This window comes from Protopterus annectens, chromosome 10.part0, assembly GCF_019279795.1.
Source record: "Protopterus annectens isolate FY-2018-M chromosome 10.part0, PAN1.0, whole genome shotgun sequence".
Taxonomy (NCBI): Eukaryota; Metazoa; Chordata; order Ceratodontiformes; family Protopteridae; genus Protopterus; species Protopterus annectens.
In genome coordinates, this window is record NC_056744.1 from 1,043,304 (window position 1) to 1,069,841 (window position 26,538).

The 26,538-nt window shown below is 41.8% G+C and overlaps 1 protein-coding gene across 1 annotated transcript in view; it reads right to left on the minus strand.

The window, feature by feature from the left end:
* SPAG9 (sperm associated antigen 9) overlaps positions 1 to 26,538 on the minus strand; it is a 2,484,778-nt gene that overhangs the window by 273,617 nt on the left and 2,184,623 nt on the right. Inside the window, exon 25 of the mRNA XM_044084932.1 lies at positions 17,160 to 17,331. Coding sequence (XP_043940867.1) covers positions 17,160 to 17,331 — 172 coding nt within the window. The remainder of the gene's footprint in view (positions 1 to 17,159; positions 17,332 to 26,538) is intronic.

Sequence of the window (26,538 nt, forward strand, 5' to 3'; positions counted from 1 at the left end):
AGACTTTGGATCCAACCCAGTTTGGCTTTGTCAAAGGCAGATCATGCCTTTTAAACTTGGTTTACTTTTTGAAACAGTCACCAAGGCCATTGAGAGGAAAGGCAGTCCATACAGCCTACCTAGACCTGGCGAAGGCTTTCGATACAATACCCCACTCGGGTATCATTGAAAAACTCATCAACTTAAATGTAAACCCATACATTACAAGATGGGTTGCAAACTGGCTGAGTGACAGAACCCACAGGGTCAGAGTTGCTGGCGCCATGTCAGACTCTAAGCCGGTCACAAGTGGTGTCCCACAGGGCTCAGTCCTGGGCCCACTCTTGTTTGGCATCTACTTTTCTGAAGTACAAGCAAACACAGGAGGGTTATGGCTGACAAAGTTCGCAGATGACTGCAAACTGGGCGCCGTAGTTGAGAACACATCCGACACAGATATCCTTCAGAAGGGTCTCACAGAAACGGATAACTGGTGCCAGAGCCATGGCCTCAAGTTAAATGCCAAGAAATGCATAGTCATACCCTTCGGAAAAATAAGGTTACCCCTAGCTACCATATAGGTGGCAATCCCCTGAACACACAAGAAGTTATTAGGGACCTGGGAACCCAGGTTGACAGTAGCCTTTCATTCGACACTCATATTGCTAAAGTAGTTAGGAAGACCTTCTACATTGCCCACCTTATCATGAAGGGATTCACATCTAGATCAAGGAAGTCATAGTCTCCCTATACTCATCACTCATCAGACCAATGATCGAGTACAATGCCCCATTCGGAATGTATCTGACCCGACACTTGCAGCAGCTGGAGAGGCCACAAAAGTTCCTCACCAAAAGGATAAAGGGTCTCAAAAATCTGTCTTATGCTGCACGACTGAAAGAACTCCAGTTATATTCAGTTGCGTACCGCTTACTCAGAGGTGACCTATGCCTGACATACAATGCCATGTCAAACCCAGATTTGATGAATATGCTTCATCTCAAAAAATCTAGATCCCTCAGAGCCACAAGGGCGGGTGACTTAAACCTCGACACGGTTATTAATAGGACGTGCTGGAGGGATAGATTCATCACCCAAAGACTCCCTATGCTGTGGAACAAAATCCCGGTTTATGTGAGGCAGAGCACCTCGCTGGCCTTGTTCAAGAGGAATCTTGACCAATGGATGGGAGATCGCAGATACACCCCAGGGGTTACCTCAGTGTCACTGCTTGACAGAGGCACAGCTAAATAATGGGCATAGTTTCTCCAAACTAAGGGGTGGCGTAAGCCACAAAACTATGGCTAGGCTTATAAATGCCCTCGGGCAGATAGCCTAGTATGAACCTATGAACCTATGCACATCTCACTTTCTTAGGCAAGTACTATGCTAGCTGCACTTGTGGGCCATTTTAAGCCTAGCCTTTCAAAGGTGAGAATCAAACCCTGTACCTTGTGTCTGTGAGGTAAACACCTAAAAAGTTTCACCAACCCCCAACTCAGTAATTTCACAGGGAACCATCTGTGGTCAGACATCATGTAGGGAAGGAAGACCAAAAGACAACTGAGGACTGAAGCTGTTGAGGAAATATTCATAAATACCATTTATGGGGCACAGTGTTAGTAATGAGAAGAGTTTTTGTTGTCCAGACACGGAGTCACTCGACAGCTCACAGATTACAATGTGTCGGTTATTACAGCTGTACACAAAGAATATCCACAATCACTGCCAAAAGAAGCAAGACAAAGTACGTTATGAGCTATCAAAGGAGGATTGTGACACTACTGAGAAGCAGTGATTGAGCTATCAGAGGGGGGTTGTGACACTACTGAAGCAGTGAGAGATTATGGAAGCCTAAAAACAAAAAAAAAAAAGTCCAGCAGCCAAGATATGTGGTAATTATAACACCACCGCAATCAAAGTTCATTCAACATAAAATCCAAACAATGTAGGTGGGAAAAACACAAGGCGCACACAGTTCTTAGCTGAAAGTGTTTAATAAAATTGAGCACTTTCATCTGTTATGTATCAACAAGACTTCTTCAGAATGCAAAAAAATAGAAAAATGAAGCTATTTAAAAAAACTGTGACAAATCGTTGCTTAAATAACAAAAAAACAATTTCCATTATAAAATTACTAAGGTTACACTAAATACGAACACAATTTTAATACACTAGTAATAGACATATAGTCATTAAGACCAGGGGGTGTAAATGAATTTAAGCAAATTTGCTATTTTAACTCACTGAATTCAATCTTCTTGGTTTTTGGTGCTATTCGATAAAAAATCCAACCCCCCCCACCGCCAAAAAAAAGAACAAAGAAAACAGCACAGCTGAGCTAAAACTTTTAATTTATTAAAAATGCTGTGTTTTCGCGTATAAATACTTCTTCAGACCAAACAACACAAACACACACAATTAAATAAAATCTTTGTAATCAAATCAATAAACACCGTTAGCCAATAAAATGCCACAGCCATATCAGCAAATTAAGGCCTAATCTTATGCTACGTTAGATATGGTCTGAGTGAAATGTTTTCATTCAGACCAAAACCTCTATCTGCCTCCTGCAGGGTGGTGATCCACTTTAATTCATTATTCTCCATTTTATTTATAACACAGCCACCCCTGAATTTTTATGAGTCAACTGCAATATTCTAAATAAAAAACTATGGTCAGTATGAGAGCCAATATGTTTGTTCACTGCATGTCTTTAATTTTCTAATTTCTCCCAGATGCTCTAAAACTCTTTCATTTAAACTCCAGTTAGTCTTTCCAATATAAAAACAAGGATATTTCTTAAATGTAGCAAAATACACTAAGATTCTGCTTTTACACATTTAAGCTCATATTTAATTTTGGTGGTAGGGTGTATGAAGTAAGGAACATCCGAAATGTAAATGCAAGCCATACAGCTATGACAGGGGTGCATTCCTATCCTAGACGATAACGGCCATACTTCACGCATAGTCATTCTTATAACAGAGCTATTCCTTTAGATTCCTCGCAGTCTTAAAGTAAAAACTAGGTTGTGTCCCAACTATCTTGTTTTAATCTCTCATCTGCCAACAGAATGGGCCAACTTCTTTTTATAACATTACAAATATTTATGTTGTTCGAAAAAGTAAAACCTATTCTTAACTGTTTAGAATTTGGACTCCTACTACTATTAATTCTGTCTTAATAGAATAGTGAGGCATTCCTTGCGTTTGTCTTAGCACCTTAACCTGTGTTAGAGTATCTTCAACTTCTTTGCAGCCATAGCCCCCTCTCCTAAATTTCTCACACAAACCTAAAACCACATCACAAAAATAAGCTTGTATCGCTGGTATAAAAACAGGACCCCTTATTCAATATGCTCAAATGTAAAGGGGTTAAATCAAAACAGGAGATGATGTGACCTATGTACTTGGTAACCTCGTTTCAAGCTGTATATTATCATTTTTTCCTGCTCTGTAGATTGCTAGAGAAACAATAAATTGCACCGAACTAGCATGCATCTGAATTATATATATACGTACTTAAGGGGTAGTTTTTGAGAGTTTCAAGATTGTGTACAGATGAAATGAGGTTGCAAGAGAAATATGTTTCTCTCAGCAATGAATTTTATGAGAAAGGCTATGGACGGAAAGAAGATGAGGATAATCAAACACAGGTTAAGGTACTACAACACACACGAGGAATGCCTTACTATTCTAATAAGTCAAACAGAATTAATAGTAGTAGGAGTCCAAATTCTAAACAGTTAAGAATAGGTTTTACTTTTTGTAACATAAATGATATTTATAATGTTATAAAAAGAAATTGGCCCATTCTATTGGCAGATGATGGATTAAAAAAGATTGATGAGACACAAACTAATTTTTATTTTAAAAATGAAAAGGATCTAAATCAGCGGCTCTGTTATAAGAATGACTTTATGCATGAAGTATGACTGTTATCGTCTAGGACAGGAACACACCCCTGTCATAGCTGTAAGGCTTGCAGTTATATTTCAGATGTCCCTTACTTCATATACCCGACCACCAAAATTAAATATGAGTTCAAATTCTATGCAGATTGTAAAAGCAGAGGCTTGGTATATTTGGCTGCATGCAAGAAATGTAATTGTTTTTACATTGCAAAGACTAACCAGAATTTAAAAGAAAGTTTTAGAGCACCGGGGTGAAATTAGAAGGAAAGTAAAGACAAATGCATTGAACAAACATATCGAGTCTCATACTGACCTTATTTTTTTATCTAGTGTATTGCAGTGGACTCAAAAATATCAGGGGGTGGCTGTGTTACACATAAAACAGAAAATAATGAATTAAAATGGATCATCACCCTGCAGGCAGACAGAGGTTTTGGTGTGAATGAACACACTTCACTCAGAACATATCTAACATTGGGCAAGATTAAGCATTAATTTGTTGATATGGAAAAGTACAGTTGTGTACACTTACCATAAATGTAGATGTTAGAGTGTATTCACTGTTGCAGTCAGTACATTTGGATTATCCCTGCCAGGGTAGCCCTCGGCCGGCCCGAATACCAGAGACGTAGTATTTCTGCATCAGTTGCTGTCGCTTGAGGACTGACATCAGGTCATCAGTTGTATAAAGTAAGGCAGCTGATGCCATTACATCAGCTTTTCTTGCCCTAACCTGTCAGGAGCCCCCAAAGTAGGAGACCAGGTTCTGGTGGAAAAACCTCACCAGTGAAAAATAAATACCAATATGTCCCTTGTAAGGAAAGGAGAACAAGGAAGAATGGTAGCAAAAGGAGAAAGAGAAAAAAGGGGGATGGAGGGAGGGAAACCAGGACTGCAACAGTGAATACACTCTTACATCTACATTTATGGTAAGTGTACACAACTGTACTATGCTCTTTGTGTGTCACTGTTGCAGTCATCACATTTGGGTAGATTCCCAAAGCAGAGGAAATGGGTGGAGTCAGTCAAGGAAGCTAGGGGCTGGCGAGGATGCTCTGCAAGACTGCAGAGGCAAATCCTGCTCTGAGATTTAAAAAAGTTCAGTTACAGATTTGCTGTTATGAACTGTTTGTAAGTTTCTTGGAGGCCATTGTTTGCGGAAGTCTCTGTGTTCATCAGTGGCAGTGATAAACATTGAGCAGCCTGCCTGCCCCTGTGGGAGTGCTTACTGCCTTGAAACTGTAGTTATATTGGCCATTTTGGGTCAATTCCTAACTCATTGATCTCCTCTAAAACCAGATTGCCTCGTGGTTTTGGCGTCTTTTTGGACTTGTTGGCTGTTGGTGAAGCACCCACAAAGAGGAGAAAATGCTGAGAGAAGAAAGGAGCCACTTTTGAGATCTTAAGTATTTTGCTTCAGATTATTTGTTATGTTTTTCTGCATTGCCGCCTACTTTTCAACATTTTCTGGCTTGTTAAACTTGATTTCTGTGTTGGTAACTGTATTTAGAACACACCCTAGAGCAGATTACTGAATTTCCTGCCTGCACTTATTTTTAAAATCGTTTTTTTCTTAAAACTTGCATTTTATCTGTCTCTGGCCTAGCACTCAAGTGTGGGGTCATTTACTGCACTGTTCTAACTTGTTGATACTTGTGAACTTCTGCTTTCCTTAAAAAAACAAAAAAAAAACAAAAAAATCTTGCTTTTTTCCCACTTTTCTTAGATTTAAAAAAGTTCAGTTACAGATTTGCTGTTCTGAACTGTTTGTAAATTTCTTGGAGGCCATTGTTTGCTTGGGCTAAATGGAAGTCTCTGTGTTCATCAGTAGCAGTGATAAACATTGAGCAGCCTTGCCTGCCCCTGTGGGAGTGGTTACTGCCTTGAAACTGTAGTTTTATTGGCCATTTTGGGTCAATTCCTAACTCCTTGATCTCCCTCTCTTAAAACCCTGTTTTGCGCGGTTTTGCATGTTTTTGCACATAGCGCAACATCTGGCAGCGCCGCCTAATTGGGTTTAAGCTATTCCTGGCTCCACAAAGTCTGCTCTTCACTTTTTCCCTTAGAACTGCTCTATCTCTCAAATTAAACACCATATTCTCATTCTAAGGCCCCTCACTGGTCCAAATAAGTAATTTTACAAGTTAGCTCTAATAAACCATAAGCACTACTTACTCTTATACTCTCTATGATTACCTTTGTCCCCTACTGGTCCGTTTTAATTCAGTTCCCTATATTACTCTAGCATGTCCAAAGGTCAGTCAATGGTTTCCTCTCCAGTCCAGCTGGTGAATCTGGGAATTTTGAGGCAATGTTACAACTGTCTCATGTACACGGACAACCCTCTCCTCCTCCAAACAGGTTCAAATATATGTGAGAGATGCAACCATATAGCCAAACTGGAGGCTGAGCTCTCTCATCTCAAAACTGGTGTAACCAGTCAGGAGGAGAAGGTAACCTCACACAACACAATTCCAGTATCACATAGTCCCACCACAACAGCGAACCAAACACATAAAAACACAAAAACATACTCGGAGGCTCTAAATAAAAATCTACCTAAGCAACAGAGACTTCCAAAGCAGACATCCAAGCAAACGCTACCCCGAAACAAAACACATACAACACATAGCACTCAAAGTCAGTGTGCCAAGCAGTCACAGCCCTTAAGGCTTAATAACACACCTGATACTCTTGTAATAGGTGACTCTATTGTCAGACACACTGACGCCCCGCTCACCAGGCTGAATAAAGAGAAGGTCACAGTGAGCTGCCTGTCAGGCGCTAGGATCCGCCACATAACGCAAGCACTCAGGTCACTCCAAAGCAAATATAAATATGACTCAGTCATTGTACATGCCGGCGTGAATGACCTGAGACATACCTCCCTCGACTACATGAAGAGACATAGAGGAGCTCTCTGATCATGTAGCCCAGGCCAGTATAACCCTGACCTTGAGCAGCATCTTACCCTCACCTAGAATGATGCCACAGTATAAAGACAAAATGATCGATTTAACAATTGGCTAAAATTTTGGTGTCATTCAAAGGGGATCCAGTGTCTGTCAGCCTGGGATGACATGCTCGACAAGCCACGTTGCTTCGCTAGGGACGGCTTGCACCTGTCACCCCTGGGCTTTCGGATATTGGCAAAGGCTCTTGCCACCCCCATAGTGCCTTTTTTAGGCAAAGCTCAAAAGTCAAACCCACCTCCATAGATAGCACAAGGAACAAGAAACTAAGGGTAATGCTGCTAAACGCTAGAAGTCTTAACCTCAAGATGCATGTACTCGAAGCTCTCCTCAGTATGGAGAACATCTATATCTGTGCAGTGACAGAAACCTGGTTCAAGGCTCCAGAGAGCACCCCAGCACTACCAGGTTATACCTCATATCATGCTTTTCGGCCCCAAAACCTGGACCGAACCACAAAAGGAGGGGGAGTTTCCATATTTATCAAGGATATCCACACCTCCAGGTTAGTGGCATTGCACGAAGTATCAGAGACCATCCATGTGCAACTGACAATGGGCAAGACTGCTTTTCAGTTTATAGCATCCTACAGACCACCCTCTCAAAGTCAGGAATCCCACTCGGCTTTCCTGAAAACATTGGAGAACATGAAGATCTCTCCGAACACCATTATATTGGGCGACTTCAACTACCCAAACATAGACTGGGAGCATTACTCGAGCCCTAGCACCTTAGCCCAAAGATTCCTGGAATTTATAAACTCAAATGCTATGGAACAACTAGTCACCACTCCCACAAGAGGGGAAAACATACTAGACCTGATTGTTACCAACATGGGGACTCTATGGCTCCATACCAGAAGTATATCCCTCATGGGTAAGATTAGACCATAAATTAATTTCACTGGATATCCACATCCCGACCCCACCCCTAGCCCAGAAAACCACAGTGAAAAACTTCTCAAAAGCGAACTTCACACTTCTCAAAACCGAAGTGGAATCCTTCAAGGCCCCAGGGCCAGTGGAAACTACGGCCCAAACTGCAGAATCCTATATAAACGCATTCTACGAACATCTCCAGGAATGCATGGATCATGCTTATCCCAAACAAAATGAAGACCCAATCATCCAAAGGCAGGCGTCCAGTCTGGTGGACCCCAGCCATAAATAAACTGTACAACAGAAGGAGGAAGCTACTACATGATAGAGCAAAATCCCTAAAAGGGAAGGCATCTCTGATCAGTGCTAGCAAAAAATTACGATCCCTCATTAAATCCTCCAAGGCCAGCTTCGAGAGAAAAATTGCACAGGACACTAAAGACAATCATAAGGCTTTTTTCAGCTATGTTAGGAACCTGGGATGCAACTCCCAGACTTGTTCTGAGTTGATTCTAAGCGACAAAAAATACACTGAACCCACAGACATCACCAATATCCTGGCAGACAAGTTCAGTACAAACTTCTCCAGCCCCCCCCCCCCCCAAAGAGCAAGTATCTATCCCGGCAGAGTGCAGCCTCCCAAACATCTCTGATGCTCTGGTGAAGGCCGCCCTCTCCAAAGCAAAAAACACTGCTTCCATGGGACCAGATGGCGTCCCGGGGTGCGTCCTACATGAACTCCAAGAAGAACCAATCCCTCAAGTAAAACTGCTGTACAATCTCAGCCTCACTGCAGGATATGTGCCCAAAGAATGGTGCACAGCAACAGTGGTCCCCACTCCACAAAGGTGGCGCCTCTGCGGACCCTGGAAACTATCGCCCCCATAAGCCTGACTAGCCTAGTCTGCAAGGCTATGGAGAGGATCATCATGGAACTCATAAACAAAGACATTGGGGACCTACAGACACTAGATCCTACTCAATCTGGCTTCGTCAAGGGCAGATCCTGCCTTTTGAACCTGATCGACTTCTTCGAAACAGTCACCAAGGCCATAGATGAAGGGAAGGTAGTCCACACAGCCTATCAGGACCTCGCAAAGGCATTTGACACAATACCCCACTCGGGCATCATAGATAAGCTATCCAGCCTAAATATAAACCCCTATGTTACAAGATGGGTCGCAAACTGGCTCAAAGACAGAACCCACAGAGTCAGAGTTGCTGGAGCCATGTCAGACTCGAAACCAGTCACAAGTGGCATCCCACAAGGTTCTGTCCTGGAACCTCTCTTGTTCGGTATTTACTTTTCTGAGGTACAGGCCAACGTGGGAGGACTATGGCTCACCAAGTTCGCAGATGACTGCAAACTGGGCGCCATAATCGACTCTCCAGCTGACACAAACATCCTTCAAAAAGGTCTCGCATAGACGGATAACTGGTGCCAGAGCCATGGTCTAAAGCTAAATGCCAAAAAGTCTATACTCATACCCCTTGGCAAAAACAATGTGCCCACAAATTACCACATAGGTGGTAACCCATTAAGTACAGAGAAAGTAATTAGGGATCTGGGGACCCAAGTTGATAGCAATCTCTCCTTTGACAACCACATTGCCAAAGTGGTTAGAAAGACCTTCTACATAGCCCACCTCATCATGAAAAGATTCACATCTAGATCAAGAGAGGTAATCGTGCCCCTTTATTCATCCCTCATCAGGCCCATCATAGAATACAATGCCCCCTTTGGGATGTACCTTACCCGACACCTACAGCAATTAGAAAGAGCCCAAAAGTACCTCACCAGGAGGATCAAGGGACTCAAACAGATGCCATACGCTGCTCGGTTAAAAAAACTCCAGCTCTACTCAGTTGCATACCGCCTACTTCAAGGCGATCTATGCCTGACATATAAAGCTATGTCCAACCCAGAATTAATGGACATGCTCCACCTCAGTAAATCTAAATCCCTTAGAGCCACGCACTCGAGGGACTTGAACCTCAGCACAGAAATAAATAGAACATGCTGGAGGGACAGATTCATAACCCAGAGGCTCCCTTCGCTCTGGAATAGAATTCCAATTCATGTTAGGCAGAGCACCTCACTGACTCTTGATGAGTGGATGGGGAATCGTAGGTTTGTCCCGGGGATTACTTCCGTGTCACTATTAGACAGAAGCACAGTAAACTAAACTTTAAAAAGGGCACAATATACTCAAATCAAGGGGTGGCGTAAGCCAAACGCAATCGGGCTAGGCTTATAAATGCCCCAGGGCAGATAGCCTAGTATGAACCTATGAACCTAAGAGAGGCAGGTGGTACTGCTCGGTAAAAGTGTGAACAGATATCCAGATGGCAGCCTCCAGGATGTCCCTGGTGGGGACTCCTCTGAGGAAAGCTGCAGAGGTGGAGGCTGCTCTGCTGGAGTGTGCCCTGACCCTCTTGGGGGGAGGCTTACCATGCTGTTTGCAGCAGAAATGGATGCATTGTGCTATCCATTTGGAAATGGTTTGCTTGGAGATGGCTTTGCCTTCTGCCCCTAAAGCAAAGCTAACCAGCAACTGATCAGACTTTCTGAAGGATTTAGTCCTGCCCAGGTAGTATTTCAGCTGTCTGTGCACATCTAGAGAGTGAAGAATCCTATCCCCCCCTTGTTCTGGGGATTAGGAAAGAAGGTGGGCAAATGAATGGACTGGTTGAGAGCCATGAAGAATAGGTTAGTTCTGAGGAATACCTGGTCTGCATGGAAGATGAAGGGTTCCACAGCCATGAGTGCTTGCAGCTCAATGGCTCTTCTGGCTGAAGTGATAGCCAGAAGTAAGGCCGTCTTCCAGGAGAGAAATTTTAGCTCTGCAGAAGAAGCTGGTTCGAAATGAGGCAGGGTGAGCTTTTCCAAGACAAAGTTAAGGTCCCAAAGCTGGTGTTAGTGCCCTTCTGGGGGGGCCTCAAGTTGCTAGCCCCTCTGAGGAACTGTTGGATCAAAGGGTGTGAGAAAAAGGGGCTTGCTCAGTGGGAAAATGAGCAGAAATAGAGGCATGATTTTTTATAGAGAAGAAAGACACCACTGTGTAGTAGGTCAGCTAAGTAATCCAGGATGAGAGGGATGGAGGGGTACGCCGTATTGGCCCCCTTAGCCTAGATCCAGGTGCAGAACCTTTTCCATTTATCTGCATAAGACTGTCTGGTGCTAGGGCATCTAGCCTCACGGATAACATCCAGAACCTCTTTACTGATGATGGCAGACTGGTTCGGGGTTAGGGAATAAGCCAAGCTGCCAAATTCAGTGTCTACAATTGGAGATACATGAATTCCCCTTCCCTTTGGGTTAGGAGGTTTGGAATTTGAGGAAGATACCATGGAGGCAGCTGGGACAGGCTGCGTAAACAAGGGGTACCCAGTGCTGTCGGGGCCAGTCTTGGAGCTATAAGAATGGTCCTTGTTTTTTCCTTCCTTATATTGAGCAGTACCCTGGGTATGAGAGGTAGGGGAAGAAAGGCACAGACTGAGAGGCTGACCCAGGGAAAGGACAGGGCATCCACTTTCCAAGCCATGAAGTGATGCTCCCTGATGCAAAATTTGCTGATCTGATGGTTGGTACGGAAGGCAAAAAGGTTGACCTTTGGGTTGGCCATTTTTGAGTTATTAGGGTGAAGGTACTTCTGTTGAGCTGCCACTCATGTGGGTGAAGAAGGTTTCTGCTTAACTGGTCTGCCAGGGAGTTGAGAGAGCCTGGTAGGTATTGTGCTAACAGGTGTAATTGCATGGTAGAGGCTGTGAGCCAAAGGGTCAAGGCCAGCCTGTACAGAGGGTAGGATTGAGTCCCTCCCTTCTTGTTAATGTACCACAACACAGTGGTGTTGCCTGTTTTGATTAGGAGAACCCGCGGAGAGAGAAGGGGTTTGAAAGATATCAAGGCGTGCTGCACAGCCATCATCTTTTTGACTGATGTGCAGGGGGATTTGCTGTGGGCTCCATTGGCCCTGTATGGACCTGCCGTCCAGGTGTGCACCCAAGCGTAATCTGATGAGTCTGTGGTGAGGACCTGGGCGGTGGGGGGTGGGGAGAAGGGCAGTCCCTTGTTGTGGGAGCATGCTGTTGCCCACCAAAGAAATTCCTTTCTGAGGCAAAGAATAATAGGTAGAAGAGTTTCCAGGTCTTGAGAGTGTTGACACCAAAGGCTCTTTAGGTGCCACTGAAGTTTTCTCATATGCAGTCTGCATATGGAATGAGGAGTATGCAGCAACAGGCCATGAACCCCAGGGCTTGCAGGATTTTCCTTGCAGAAAGTTGGGGCCTGGTGGCCAGTTGAGAGAGGTAGGCTGACAGGAAAATTTGTTTCTCTGGTGTAAGGTATGCCGTCTGGGATGCTGTGTCCAGACTTGCTCCTAGGAAGATTATCCTTTGGGTGGGTACCTGTTTTGATTTCTTTTCGTTGATTATGTACCCTAGGAAGGTTAGTAGTCTCTTTACAAAGGCCAGGTGCTTGAGCAGCCTTTCCTGGCCGTCTGCCTGAATAAGGCAGTCATCTAAGTAAAGGTAAATTTGAATATTTCTTTGTCTGCAAAAGGCAATGGCCAGAGCCAGGCATTTTGTGAAAATTCTGGGAGCAGTAAACAAGCCAAAGGGAAGTGCAGAGAACTGAAAGTACTGAGATCCTGCCCTAAAGCGGAGGTATTTTCTGCATGATTCCCTGACAGGAATGTGGAGGGAGGCCTCTTTTAGATCCAGGGTGGCTAGCCAAGTGTCCTTGGAGAGCATGGGTAGCAGCTGCTGAAGGGTGAGCATTTTAAATTTTGGGTTCACCAGGAAGGTGTTTAGAATGGCTAGATCAAGGATGGGGTGCCAGATGACCTCTTTTCTGGGCACCAGAAAAAGTCTGGAGTAGAAGCCTTGGCCTATCTGTTCTGCAGGAACATGCTCTACTGCTCTGAGAGAGTGCAGGGACTGGATATGCTTTTGAACCTCTGCCCGCTGATTTGGCGGTAGATCTGGGAACCCTTTTGGGGTTGGAAGGGTGTGGAAGGAGAATTTGTATCCCTGAGACACAATGTTCAGAACCCATTGGTCCCTGAGACACAATGTTCAGAACCCATTGATCCTTGGTAATGCTGGCCCAGGTGCTTGAGTGAAAGGAGAGTTTTCCTCCTAGGGGTAAGTGAAGGTGGGCAGAGGGGAGGTCAGGAGGAGGTGAGTCTTTGTGAGTTCTTACTATAAGGGGGTGGTTTAGAACTGCCTGGTTTTGAAGTGGAGGTAGTCCACTGCTCAGATTTCTGCATTCCCTGGGGCTGCTGTCTGGGGGGGGGGTCTGTTTCCACTGGGCCTAGGCTGGGCCTGCTTACTTGGAGCAGGAAAGGACCAGTGCTTAAAGGGAAAATGCCTGATGAACCTAGGGAGATGGACCTCTAAGAAATCTAACTGTTTGCATAGATATTGCTTTTTCTTCCATCTTTTTTTAAGACCTCTTCTGCCTTAGTGCCAAATAAGTTATCTTTGTGCAAGGGGGCATCCAACAATTTAGATTTGACATGGTCTGGCAGGGGTTGTTCCTTAAGCCATGCATGTCTTCTAATGACAGATCCAGTGACTGCTGCCCTACAGGAAGCTTCTAGGGCATCAAAACCACCGTGCAAAGTATGTTTAGTTACTTGACTTGCAGAATGCATTAAATCTTGTAAATCTTTAGATTCTGCCCAAGCAGGAAAGGAAGACATTTTTTTGTTTAAGGAGTTCCAAGGTATGTTGCTGATATTTAAGCATATGGAACTGACAATTTAGTGCACTGATAGCAAGAGTAGCTGAGGTGTATACTTTTTTACCCCATCTGTCCAATGCTCAGGAATCCCTGTCTGAGGGGGGTGGGATTCCTAGCAGAAGTTGCTTTAATCCCTTTTGGCCCTTGAGAAATGACCTCAGGGTCAGCTATTGGATTTTTAAAAAGATATTTGTGCGAGTCAGGGACTCTGTAGTACCTGTCTGGTTTTCTGGGAGCAGGAGGTAGGGCATCAAGAGTCAAGCTGGATTCAAGGAAAACATCATCCACCACATCCAGGACTGGGGGGATGGCCAAGGGTCAGTGATGAGGAAGATCTAGGAATTCCCTGAGTCTCTTTTTAGACTGAGGGTAGTCCTGACTCTCCCACTGAAAATGCTCCCTTAAAGTATGCAGGGTTTCCCCAAAGGAAATATCCTCTGGGGGGGGAGGCTGAAGGAATGGATCCCTCTGCATCAGAATCTTCATAAGTGGAGAGGGGTTGCATGTCTTAATAGTCAGATGCATCAGATTCATCTGACTCTTGTTCAGACAAAACTACTGGGGACAGATCTCTTTTCCTTTTGGAGGGGGTAGCTTGGCTTCCCCTGATCAGCATGATAATGTCTTCAGCCATTTTAAGCATTTGAGACTGAGGCAAGGTAGCAGGCAGCTGGGAGTGGGTAGTTGGTTTCTTGGGTGTGGTTTGAACCCTGGGCCTGCCGAACTTGGTTGTTTTCGAAAGAACGGTAGTCACGAAAGAAGACGTTGGTTTGTGTCAAGATTCGGAGGTGAGAACTTCTTCGGAAGCCGGTGCCTGCTCAGTGGCTCCGGACCCATCTAAGGTAGAGATAACCGCAGGATCCTTAGACGAAGAAGAATTTTGCGGCATACCAGACTCCAAAAGAGTCTAAGTAGTGGCCAGCAAATCAACTTGAAGCGGGCATCAGGGGCTATATGAAAGCACCTCACTGAGTACCAGAGGACTGACGAATAGCTTAACGGATGCATCGTCGGCAGGTTTGGACCTGTGCGATGTTTTTATCTTTACTTTTTTTTGGTAGATCTGCTGTCGGATGGCTTACCGAAGCTATATCAGAATTCGAGGACTGCAAACGAAAATATCTGGCTACAGTAAGGGCCTGACGATGGATAGTTCTGGCGTTAAAGCACAGAAGCGACAATGGGGGACGTCATTATCTGGGCCTAGACAAGTGACGCAGTATGAGTGGAAGTCTTGGTATGGTATTTGCTTTCCACGCGTGAGAAAATTAACTTTTTCTGACATTGGTTAGTGCAAGAAAAAAAGATCCCCAACGGGGTACTTAGCTTTAGAAGACTTCAACTTCAATTCGGAAATGAAAACTTGGGCAGCGGCCGACCAATACTCAAGCAGACTGCTTCTGCTTTGGGCTCCACGGCAAGAAAGACTGCAGTAATGGCGTCGGCTGCCCTTACTTTATACCACTGACTACCTGATGTCAGTCCTCAAGCAACAGCAACTGACGCAGAAATACTAAGTCTCTGGTATTTGGGCCGGCCAAGGGCTACCCTGGCAGGGATAACCCAAATATGATGACTGCAACAGAGAAACACAAAGAACATTGGCATTTTATTGCTAACAGTGTTTGCTGATTTCATTATAAAAGTTTTACTTAATTGTGTGTTTCTGTGTTATTTGGTCTGACATTTTTAGTAAATTACAAGTTTTAGCTCAGTTGTGCTGCTTGTTCATTCTTTTTTTTTCTTTTGGTTGGTAACTAAAACCTGCAGGCTGAAATATCAGCCGCATCCTATCTATAGGAATCTAGCTCATTTTGGGAGGTGGGCCATGAGCAAAAAATCATGCAGACATTGGTACCATTTATCTGCAGAACATAACAGAATACATTTTGCCAATTTATGAAAATGAGATATCACTCTAAAAGGTAAGGTCTTGAATTGAAGACAACAAACAATGACTCATAGGAACTTCGGGTGGGGGGGGGGGGTGATGCTTTCACATCAATGGAGCAGAAATAATTGCCTTTTCTCCAGGATAATGTAATATACTTGTACACTGCCATGAAAATATGTTGAGCTGTCTGTAATGATACTCAAAAGCTCAGGATTTGAATACCCAGAACTGGAAAATCACTTCCTGCTTTTTTGGGGAGGGAGAAAGACCATGAACAAAATCCCCATCCTTTTACAGAAATGCACTAATTCCATTAGATCCCTGCAAACACTTCAGATACTTCTTCATATAAGGGATTGTGAAGTGGGAAAATGTACGGAAGAGTATGTAGAAAACTCCAGGATGTGCCCTTGCTTTCAGCAGCTGAATGGTCTCTTTCTCCATGACAACAGTCCTCCAAGCTTGGCAAAGAAAAATTAACCATTTCCAGAAACTGGAAGGCAGTTATTACTATTATTTTGCTATTTTTCTCCCACCATTGCCAATTTCAGAACCCTAGGTTTGCACCCAATGTTCCACCACAGTCTACTGCACATCCAAGCAGGTCCTCCTGGAAAGATGCACATGATGAAGGGCTTCAGTTAGGAAGATTACACCCCATACATGGCGTTTGGCCATACTCTATGCCAGTGCTCTGGACAGAAAACATATTGGCACACTGTGCACTGGAATGGGCCAAGTGGAGCCATCATATTGCACTTCTACATGGCCTATATCCCAACCCCCTGTACTGATACGCACGTACATTTGTGTGAAGAGTGGGAAGCAATGGAAGGGTTAGTATGAATGCATGCCCAACACCCCCTCCCCACCGCAGAGAGGTAATTCCATTCACATTGCCTCCAAGTCCAGCCCCTAAGTCTTTTGAGTCACAGCCGTCCATCAGAGTCAACTAAACAGGGCCCAGTGCCATCCCTCTCTCTCATGACAGGCATGCCATTCTTCCCTGCTGCTACACCTGTCATCAAAGTCACTAATCAAACTCAGGCAATCTAACCTAGGAAATCATAATAATACATGACTAAATGGACTACCTGTAACTCCCTAAAACACTCCACCCAAGCTAATACCTCTTCTAAACTCAGTCATCTTTATACTCTCACTCAACTAACAGCTATCCCAACTAAGAAGCAAAGTCTGCAGGAATCCACAAGGATGAAGACCCTCTGACTTTATGCATGACTAAAACAATTAAGATGATCACATTTTTACAAACACCATCATGTTTATTCATGTATTATTAAAGATTTTCTTGATTGTTTCTTGCAATGTAAACAACTAAATCAGTTTTGGGGAGAAAACAGCACAAATGGGCCCTACAAGAAGCTGGAGGAAGTGCTACGACTGAAGGTGGGTGGGATGGAATCATCTCAATAAAGGGTTAACTCAGAAGGAAGGCATGACTACTGACTACCCTCCACTACTTTAGCCTTCTGATGATGCCCCAGGCTACATGTCAGTCTCTTCTTTTGATCCCCATAATGGGCACTTTAAAACACTTGTCATTTTCACTGCAACAAGACACTTTGAATGTAAATCCTTGGCTAACTGAAGAGAAATGCAGTCTGAAGTAAAGCTGATTTAATCCAACAATTACAATAAAGCTAAGATAAGGATGCAGTAAAATCTGCTTGAGCTAAGCAAAAATGCTATCGTAAGTGAAAACAAATATTTTTTTTCACAAAACTCTTAAGTACAGATATTTAGGCCTTACCCAACATTTTGCTAACATAAGGTTCAATGTCCACATCCTGTAAGTGCTGGTAGGTGTGTGCATGATACAGACGCAGAGTTGAGTCCAGACGAATGGAGACCCAAACACCATCCCCTACCCAAGCAAGCTGTCGTACCTGGCTTTCCTTTCTCGGGTGAGCATCAAATGACTTCTAGGAAACAAATTTAACAGAAAACAAAGAAATTAAAGTGCTTCCATCTCAAAGCAACAACTGCAATATTTTTAACCCTGTGTAGAAAACAAAATACACTTACACACCTTCTGTGAACCTGGAAAGAAAGTGAAAGGCTGAGTCGGACTATTTTTTCCACATGCCAAATTTGAGTGGAAGAAAAGGCAATCCTAGAATTACACAACAGCTGCAATGTGTTTTTAAGCAAGGGCAATGCTCCAGTTTTTTTTTCAGTAAAGCAATAGCATGTATTCAACTCACAGTTGCATCTATGGGGTCTAAAATCAAATGACCAAGAATTCATTTGGATGCATCTCCTATGCCATTTCTAGATACAAGCCATGTGAGTCAGACTGCAGCATAAACTGATCTTTAAATAAATGGGAGAGATCAGCCAGGCAAATATGTCAGAAATAAGACTCCTATACACTCTGCTCCACCTTTACACTATACAAACTATTCAGTGAGACAGCAATTTGTTAACACTATCCAAATAGTCAGGTAATTTAAAAACCAAAAAGTACAACAAATTCTACACAATGTGGCGCTTACTAACCTGGGAAAAATTCTGAAGAAATCTGATATACAGACTCCAGCATCTATACTATTGCACTACACTCTATTGCAAATTTACTGTGACAGTAGCACCCATAACTCAAACAAATTTTAATCAATTTGTTTTATTCAGCCATTATCTGGCAAACTCAATGCAGAAAGGCATTTAAGACTTGTAACGAAATACCAATTAGTCAAGAAAAAAGTTACAAATTAAGTTAGAGCGTAACACCAACTGGCAATAAGAGAATACAAAACATAACAAAATACTATTAAATAACAAGTTCTACAGGGGGGGGGGGCTATGCCCTCTCCTGCACTCCCAGATATGGGGACTCTCTTCTCTGACTACGATCCCTATATACATATAACCTACCATCAAGGTCACAGACTTGGATGGCAGAGAAAATTGAGAGAGAAAAACTCATTCTTCCATTTTCTCTAACTTCAACAACCCTACAGACTGCTTTACAGCACCTGAAACAAAGCAATATCCAATGTAATGAAATATCAATGGCATACGTAAATGTTACATTAAACGTGTGTTAAGCAATATCATGCTGCATACCATACTGCTCCAAGGCATGTCACCTTATACACCTCTGCATAAATATGAGATAATCACTAAAATCATGAAGAGCACTCACAACCGAGGATTACAGAAATCAAGGATATACAACATACATAATGCTTTTAAGCAGTATCATTCAAATTTAGAATCAACCCTGTGAATTATCAGGTAAAGTTTTAAACCTGCATAGATTTTTTTTTCCTGTTCATAATACAGTTAGAAGTAAGTTTCACTGGTTAATAAAACATTTTGGTGTGTAATCTCTCAAAGGAAGTTACTAGACTAACTGCCCTTGCAGGCAATTTTAAGCCTAGCCAATTTCCCTTTTTGTGCTTGAAATAACCTACTCCGTATTTTGGTAATAGATCTGTATACAAATCCCATGATCAATTATTATATTATTAGCCCTAATGTGACCAAATTAAAGAGTTTGGGAAACAAACAAATCTGATGCATAGATGGCTTATCTACACCTTCTCTCCAGAGTAGTAAGGCAACCGGTGCAATTTTTCCTAAAAACTTCTTTATTTAGTCTTCACAGAAGGATGAGTGCTCTTGCAGTCAAATCTCTAAATTCATGCATATTGTACAGATACTCCCATTATTTTTCCTTTGGCACTCTGCAGTTGCTCCTTTTCTTGTTCTCTACTTCAACCTTTGTCAACCCCTGCAAATAATTCCGAGTCCTTCATTTCAATATCTCATATATACTCAATATAATTCAATACTCTGCTTTTCGTCTGCACCTGTACATCCACTTCTGTTTTATGTTAATACTGATAAAACAGCCATTCTGATAAAAAAAGTCATCAGTCCCACATATGCATCACAATTATGATGAACGCTATTCCATCTTGGAACTTATACTAGTGCATAAATATCTGGCAAACTGCTGTACATAGCTGCTGCTGCTCATATTTGTTTGAATCCATGTCATACTTCCCAGACCTTTTACTTTAATAAAAATACTCAACAAAAAAAACTAAATATGTACACTAAAACTGTCTTTTTACTCTCAGAAAACAAAACTACATACACTTTACAAACAGGAAATATATTCCTAAAAATAAGACCATTTGTGGTACGTGTAAGTTAAATAATGTAAAAATGCATAGAGACAGTGATACATACAAGACAAATAATGTGACAATACATCCAGAGCAGGTAATGTGTAATAAAGACTGCCATCATCATAAGTACATGAGGTTTGGTGTGTAAAGGTTAACTGTTCTTCCTACACATTCTCTTCAAAGTACTGAAGTAAAACCATCTGGGATCCTGCAGTAGTAGTTCTTTAATTTGAATGTTTCCCAGTCTTTTCTCCCCCACTTCACTTGGGAGTTTATTTCAGGTTACTGGAGCTGATTTTACAAATGTTCCTTCACCTGTGGCTGTCTTAAAGTGGTCTAAGGAAGGTTAGGCCCTCTGTCTCCTTGACTGTCTTTCAGACAGGTAAGCTTGCTTCTTTAATTTGTAGTTTGCATTTAAAAAAGAACAAGGTCAGATTTTAATTATTTGCATATCTTTTTACTCTATAGCAGAGTTGCAGATGGCTGTGGTTTTGCAAGTAGTGCAAATCTACAGATTTTGTTTAGCACAAACACAAATTTATAAACTGCTGTAAAGTGAAGAGCTATTAGAGAGAGACAGAGAGAAAGAGAGGGAGGGATTCTCTATTGAGTTTTTTAGGCTAAGTACATTTCTAGCTATAGCTTTGTGAGTGGCTGGAGTAAAGAGATGAGATAGCTTGTAGCATAGCTTTAGGTGTTTAAAGGGGTTAACACTATCTGTATAGTTTGTTAATGAGAAACAAGAGTCCAAAATTATCCCTAGATATTTTTTTTCTTCAAAAATTTCTTTATTGCATTTTTCAATAATAAACACACACAAGAACACAATAAGACACAGACATGTTACATCTATGAAGTAAAAACAAAGAAAAAGGAAAAACTTCACTACTACAAGCTAACTATATACAAATTATGCATACAATTTACACTAGAAGTCATGTTTTTAGCCAACTATTACAATAGATACATAAAGGCAGGTAAAATCAGATATCACTTAGAAATTAGGAAGACAGGTTAGGAATTGGTCAATAGATTGGGGTGATACTAATGAAGAGCCATTACCACATAACCCATTATAAGAACTATAGTGCTTAACTTGAGAGATGTAATGCAATTAGGGATCAGACAAAATACTAATCTAAAGATACTAGGTGTTAGTACTTAAGAATTATATCAAGCAGGCATTGCCAGTAATTGTGGTAGTATTCTTTTTAGTGGTTGAGTATATTAATTTGTGGGAACGAATATACTTAATTGCTAAGTTGCTAAAATCTTCCCATGTGAGAGGGGATGTGATTAACCAATTTTTTGTAATGTACAACTTTATGAGTGTACATACTGTGATGAATACCTGCTTTAGAATTTTTGATAATTTGTTTATGTTAACTTGTAATATAGCCATCTCCCATGATAGTGTACCCTTTTCGTATCCCATTTTTTTCTAATCTAGCCCTTAGGGAGCACCAGAAGTTGTGCACCTTCCCTAGATATGTCAGTCATTGTTAGATGCAGTGTTTTGGTAGTTTGTGTGGGTGCAGAAGACTATTATATTTAATTTTCTCGGATTAATAAGCAGAATACTGTCATCTTTTCAATTGCCAGAGTCTTGTTAACCAGGACTGAATTTTTTGAAGCAGAGTGGTGGTGTATTTACTTGATTCTAACAGTAAGAGGTCATCAACATACATGACAGTATTCATTTGTGGTAGGTCTATGGAAATGTCATTAATAATGAGAGCAAAAAAAGCCTGAACACAAAGCCCTGTGGTAACGGTACCTTGGTTAGACGGTTAGTACTGGTAATGTTCAACTTTGTAGATAACTTTCAAACCACCTTACACTTGTTGAATAAAGATTAAATTTACTAACTGTATATAAAACCTTATAATTTACAGTTTCAAAGGCACTTGTCATGTCTATGAAAAGACCACCTGTCAGCTTACAGTAATCCATACTGTTAAAATGGTAAAAAGGAGTTTCTGAATCCATGCTTCATGTCAATGGGAGGTCTGAATGGAGAGATGATTAAATCAGCAAGAAAAGTAGTATTGTTGGAACTGAATTTGTCCTCAAATCTTGGTGAGTACCATCAAGTGCTGGGCCCTATTTTCTCAAAATCTCACCAAGATAACACTGATATATACATTGTATTTTACATAGTACACATCATGGACAAAGGCAAGTTAAAAAATAAAAAAGGATAGCTGGGTGCACAAGTCCTAGGATAAAAAAAAGTCCCCAACCTTTGTATGGTCACCATTGCCAAGAACGGAAAAAATGATGGTGTAGAATCCTCAAGACATGGAAACATTCCTACAATGGGGTTAGGCCAGGTTCAGGGTGAGGATGCAGATTTATGTTCAGTAATACAACAGATTCATGAAAAACATTACATAGACAAAAACTTTGGGCCACTTGGAAAAAGAAGAAGAAACAGAAGTACAAAAATATAAATAAAACCTAGAGATTTTTGAAAGTTATAAAAAGAAACATTTACATGGGAAAGAAAAAGATATGTGATACAGTGCAATATTTATGCAAAGGCGAAGGCCAAACTAATTCCTACAAAAAAGCAGCTCCAAAGAAATTTGAAAAGAAATACAGGCAATGGCACCCAGATAAGGACAATTTCAAAATACAAAAAATAAAGGACACAAAGGTGGAATGCAGAAAAGAAGTTAAATGAACAGACGGTCAAGTAATTCAACCTGCAATGTGAAGGATTTAGTGTAGAAAATCTAACACGGGTTATGTTACAGCATAATGCAATAATGAGCCCCACAAATTAAGCAGTAACAGGTGCAGCACATTTGAAAAATGTGGACTTGGGGAAAGGAGGAGAGATTTAACATAGTGCAATGTTTATGCAAAGGAAAAGCAAACCTAATTAATATAAAAAGCACCAAAGATATTTGAACAAGAAATACAGGGAATTTCACCTGGATATGGAAAATTTCACAATACAAAAAAATAAGAAAACATAGGAAGAAAGTACAAAAGAGGATTAGTAATGTAGAAGTTAAAGAACAAACTGTTATGGATTACACAGTGAAGGATTTAGTGCAGAAATTCCAACTTGGATAATGTCACATCATGATGGAATAATGAGTACCCATATTCAGGACAAAGATGTGAAATGGAAGCATATGATCACTTGCCACATGAAAATGCTCTGGAGTCTTCAGCAGGACACCAGTACTAGAAAGTTCAATTGGAGTTGCACAGCAAGGGGAGGAGCAGGAAACAGTGGCAACTCTGAAGCAGTTAATGTTGTGCAGTGATAAGGCAATGAGTTCTCGTATGAAAGAGCAATGGATGATGCAGGACTTAACTAAAGAAAATATGTCAAAGGAAGATGTTCTGGAACGTTCTATAGAATGCCCTCAAGCAAAGAATGTGCCCTGAGTTTAGAAGCAAATGATCTAAGGTAACAGTTTGATTTAATAGAGACAGATAACATATTAAGATTGATTCAAGAAATAAATTACAGAAAGTAATAAGACACAAAATCTTAGAAGCCTGATAAAACAGATAAACATGGTAATCAGGACTATTAGCAGAAATTCATAGATAACAGAAATAAATATGATAAATCACTGTGCATATAAATTAATAACAGATAAAGTCTTACCACAAAAATGCAGTGCAATAAGAGAAAGGAAGGGAAGAAATAAAATGTCATCATGGAAGTACAGGTTCATAGGTGGTTACTAGGTTCACGGCCCAAGAGACTTTACAAGCCTAGCCATGTTTATCCTGAGTTACCCAATTATCAATATTTAGGTGATTAGCCTAATACTGACTGCCTCTGTCCATGAGGGACACGGATGCTACCCCATAAGTGAATTTACAATAACCCATTCAATGATCTACACTGTGCTTGAAGATGGTCAGGGAGGGGCTTTGTTTCACATGAATGGAAAGCTTTTTCCAGAGAAGGGGCAGTCTCTGGGAGACTGACCTGTCTCTTCACTTGATTTGTTTATATCTGAGACTAGGTTAAAATCCCTACAGTGAGTGACCCTCGTGCGGTTTGTTTTGCAAAATTTCCATCAAGACCGGGTCAGAGACTGCCCTAAGCCCGACACAGATCACCCCTTAGTAGCCTTGTGGAAACAGAATACGGTGATAGGGCTTTCAATCTTTCCCACAGGGCATGTTTTGTGTATCCTGTATTCCCTTGGTAAGAAACTTCTGTGGTTTCACCAGCTGCTGCAGGTACCTGCAGGTACATGCAAAAGGGTACGTTCTACTCAATAACTGCTTTGATGAGGGCAGAGTACAATGAAATTATAATATCCTTAGATCTGGGTGCCATGCTTTACTTATGAGATATGCCACAATGAAGGACTTCCTCACCACTGTAGATACGGGGTGGTCAAAGTTCAGACTGCTATCTGAGTACCCAGGTCTCGTACCACTGAGTCTACTCTTAGGGGGCGTACTGTCTATAATGTAATTTGTAGGGGTGTTAGCTTCCCCAAAGAGAATAATTATGCATTTTTAGCATTTAACTTCAGTCTGTGGCTCTGGCACCAATCATTAGTCTGTACTAATCCTTTCTGCAGTACACTGACATCACTGGGGGACACTGCGACTGTGCCCAATTTGCAATCATTAGTGAACCTGATCAGCCACAGGCCATCCACATTTGCCTGGACTTCTCAGAAATAAATTCCAAACAGCAAAAGGGCCCATCACAGAACCCTGGGGTATGCCACTGGTGACTGACCTTCTGGTATTTGTGGATTCACCCACTTTGAGTGTGTGTGTCCTGTCGGTGAACCATTTAGCTACCCACCTGGTGATGTAGGGGCCAATTCCCACTTGAGTGAATTTGTCTATAACACCAGAGTGGGGAATTGTGTCAAATGCCTTGACCAGGTCAAGACAGGCGAGATGCACAGACTTTCCCTCATCCATGGCCTTGCTGACCTTCTCAAAGTCATCAACCAGGATTAACAGACATTATCTACCCTTAATGAATCCAAACTGGGTTGGGTACAGAGTCTGGAGATTACATACATCATTGTTGATAAGATCCATAATAATTCTTTCCATGGCCTTGCAAATGAGGCTAATCAGGCTTATCAGTCTAATTCCCAAGGTCAGTTGATGGTTCCCATTTCTGCCAGAATATAGCCAGCCTGGAGGCTATCGGTAAAAATGGGTTTCAAGTGGGTCTGCTAAGTCATGTTTTTTAAGTTTTTTAAGAGGCAACCTGGGATGTTGTCTGGTCTCATTGATGCTGTGTTTGACCTTAGAGAACAAAGCGATGACCTGCTGTCTTGAGATAGAAGGCTGAGGAATGGTGACAGGTAAATTTCTGGGGATGACCAGTGGGAACAGGGGGGTGAAGTTTAATGTCAATCTGTCAGACTAGCATGTTGCCTATTTCCTCCAGTTCAGTATGGGTGGTGCCATCCACAACCAGCTCTGCACACAGCTGAGTATTCCCCTTAAGATTTCAGACATAGCTAAAAAATGCATTATGATTATCCTTAGATAGGGAGGCTACTTTCGTTTCACTGTTTGCTTTTGGATGATGTGACCAGATCTTTAAATATTTTTGTTTACACTTGTGAGGGATTATTGTCTCTGCTGAGTCAGTTCTCTCTTGTTTTTGTACATCAGTTTCTTTCTTTTGTTGTATAGCCTGTTTAAACTGGGGGTCCAACAGGGTGGTTATTTTTCCAGCAAGACCTGGTTTTAATTTGGTCCAGTGCAACTGATTCTATACAACTGCTTAAGTGGCTATACAGGGCATTGGTGGACACTTCTGCATAGGAGTCTGTGTTTTCCAAACTGGGGGAGATTTGAAGTTTCTTATGTCATCACTTAGGGGGTAATTTCCTAATTTGCCCCTGTTGCTTCCCCTCTAGCTGGGTGCAGAGCTAAGAGACTAAAACACAGGTATTATTCTGTGACCCCCAAAGTGCACCAGAAACATAGACAAGTCAAATACTAAAGAATGCAATTTGAATGTAACTGTATTCCCTACACTGTGCAACTTCCAGATATCAGCTCGACCATACTACACACAAAAAAAGGTGATTACCCATTGCTATTTTTAACTGAAAGGCTTTGGAGCATTGCAGGCAGAACTTCAGCTATACACAGTAGGGTTTTTCAAGTTTTACTCTGCTGGACATGAAGTAGTAAAGAGAGGTTTTTAACTTCTACAATACTCGCTAGAACTGAGTGTTTGCACTGACCAACTTGTAGCTCCACGCAGTTAGAGACCCCTCCCCCATCAGTATGAAGTGCTTGTAGAATCCTGCTGGCAATACCTTTAATAACTGGCTAAAACTCAATTCTCTCCCCTTTATTGACTAATTCAGTAAGGATTCTATTAAATCATGCTGGATAAATTAACAAATGTTGGCAGTAGTTAAACACCATCTTTTCACCTCTGCCCTAATTGCTCACTCTAAGGCAGCTTTATTTTGAAATTCTCTGTTTTCTGGTTTAAAAGACAAGAGACATACCCGGAATGTCTGTATAGATTGTTTTTTTTGTCCACACACTTCGATCATGGGACAGCCCACTCTGCTCCCCATACCCTACCCCAAATTCCCACCCCCACTACTTCTACATTTATACTTCAGGAACTCCACTCACTTTTACGGAAGAACAGTTAGGCTACCCCCTAATTAACCCTTTTCTCCTTTCAGCTTCCAACACCTTCATATAAAGAACTATACCCTTCATTACCTCTAAACCCAGCTAACCAACTTTTACCCCTTTTTAAGACTACAAATCTCCTCTAATAATCCCTGTAAAACATATCCTTACAAGTAACAATGATTCTAACCTCTGTTAATAATCCTCACACATGCAACAATGCTATCATCTCAAACCCCTATGCATTATTCCTCATCAGATACCTCCACCACCTCTTACCCATCTCAACACTGCAACTCTTCTAACATCTCCCCCACAATTATCTCTATACTCTTCCCTATTTCTCACCTCCTAAACTCCTTACCA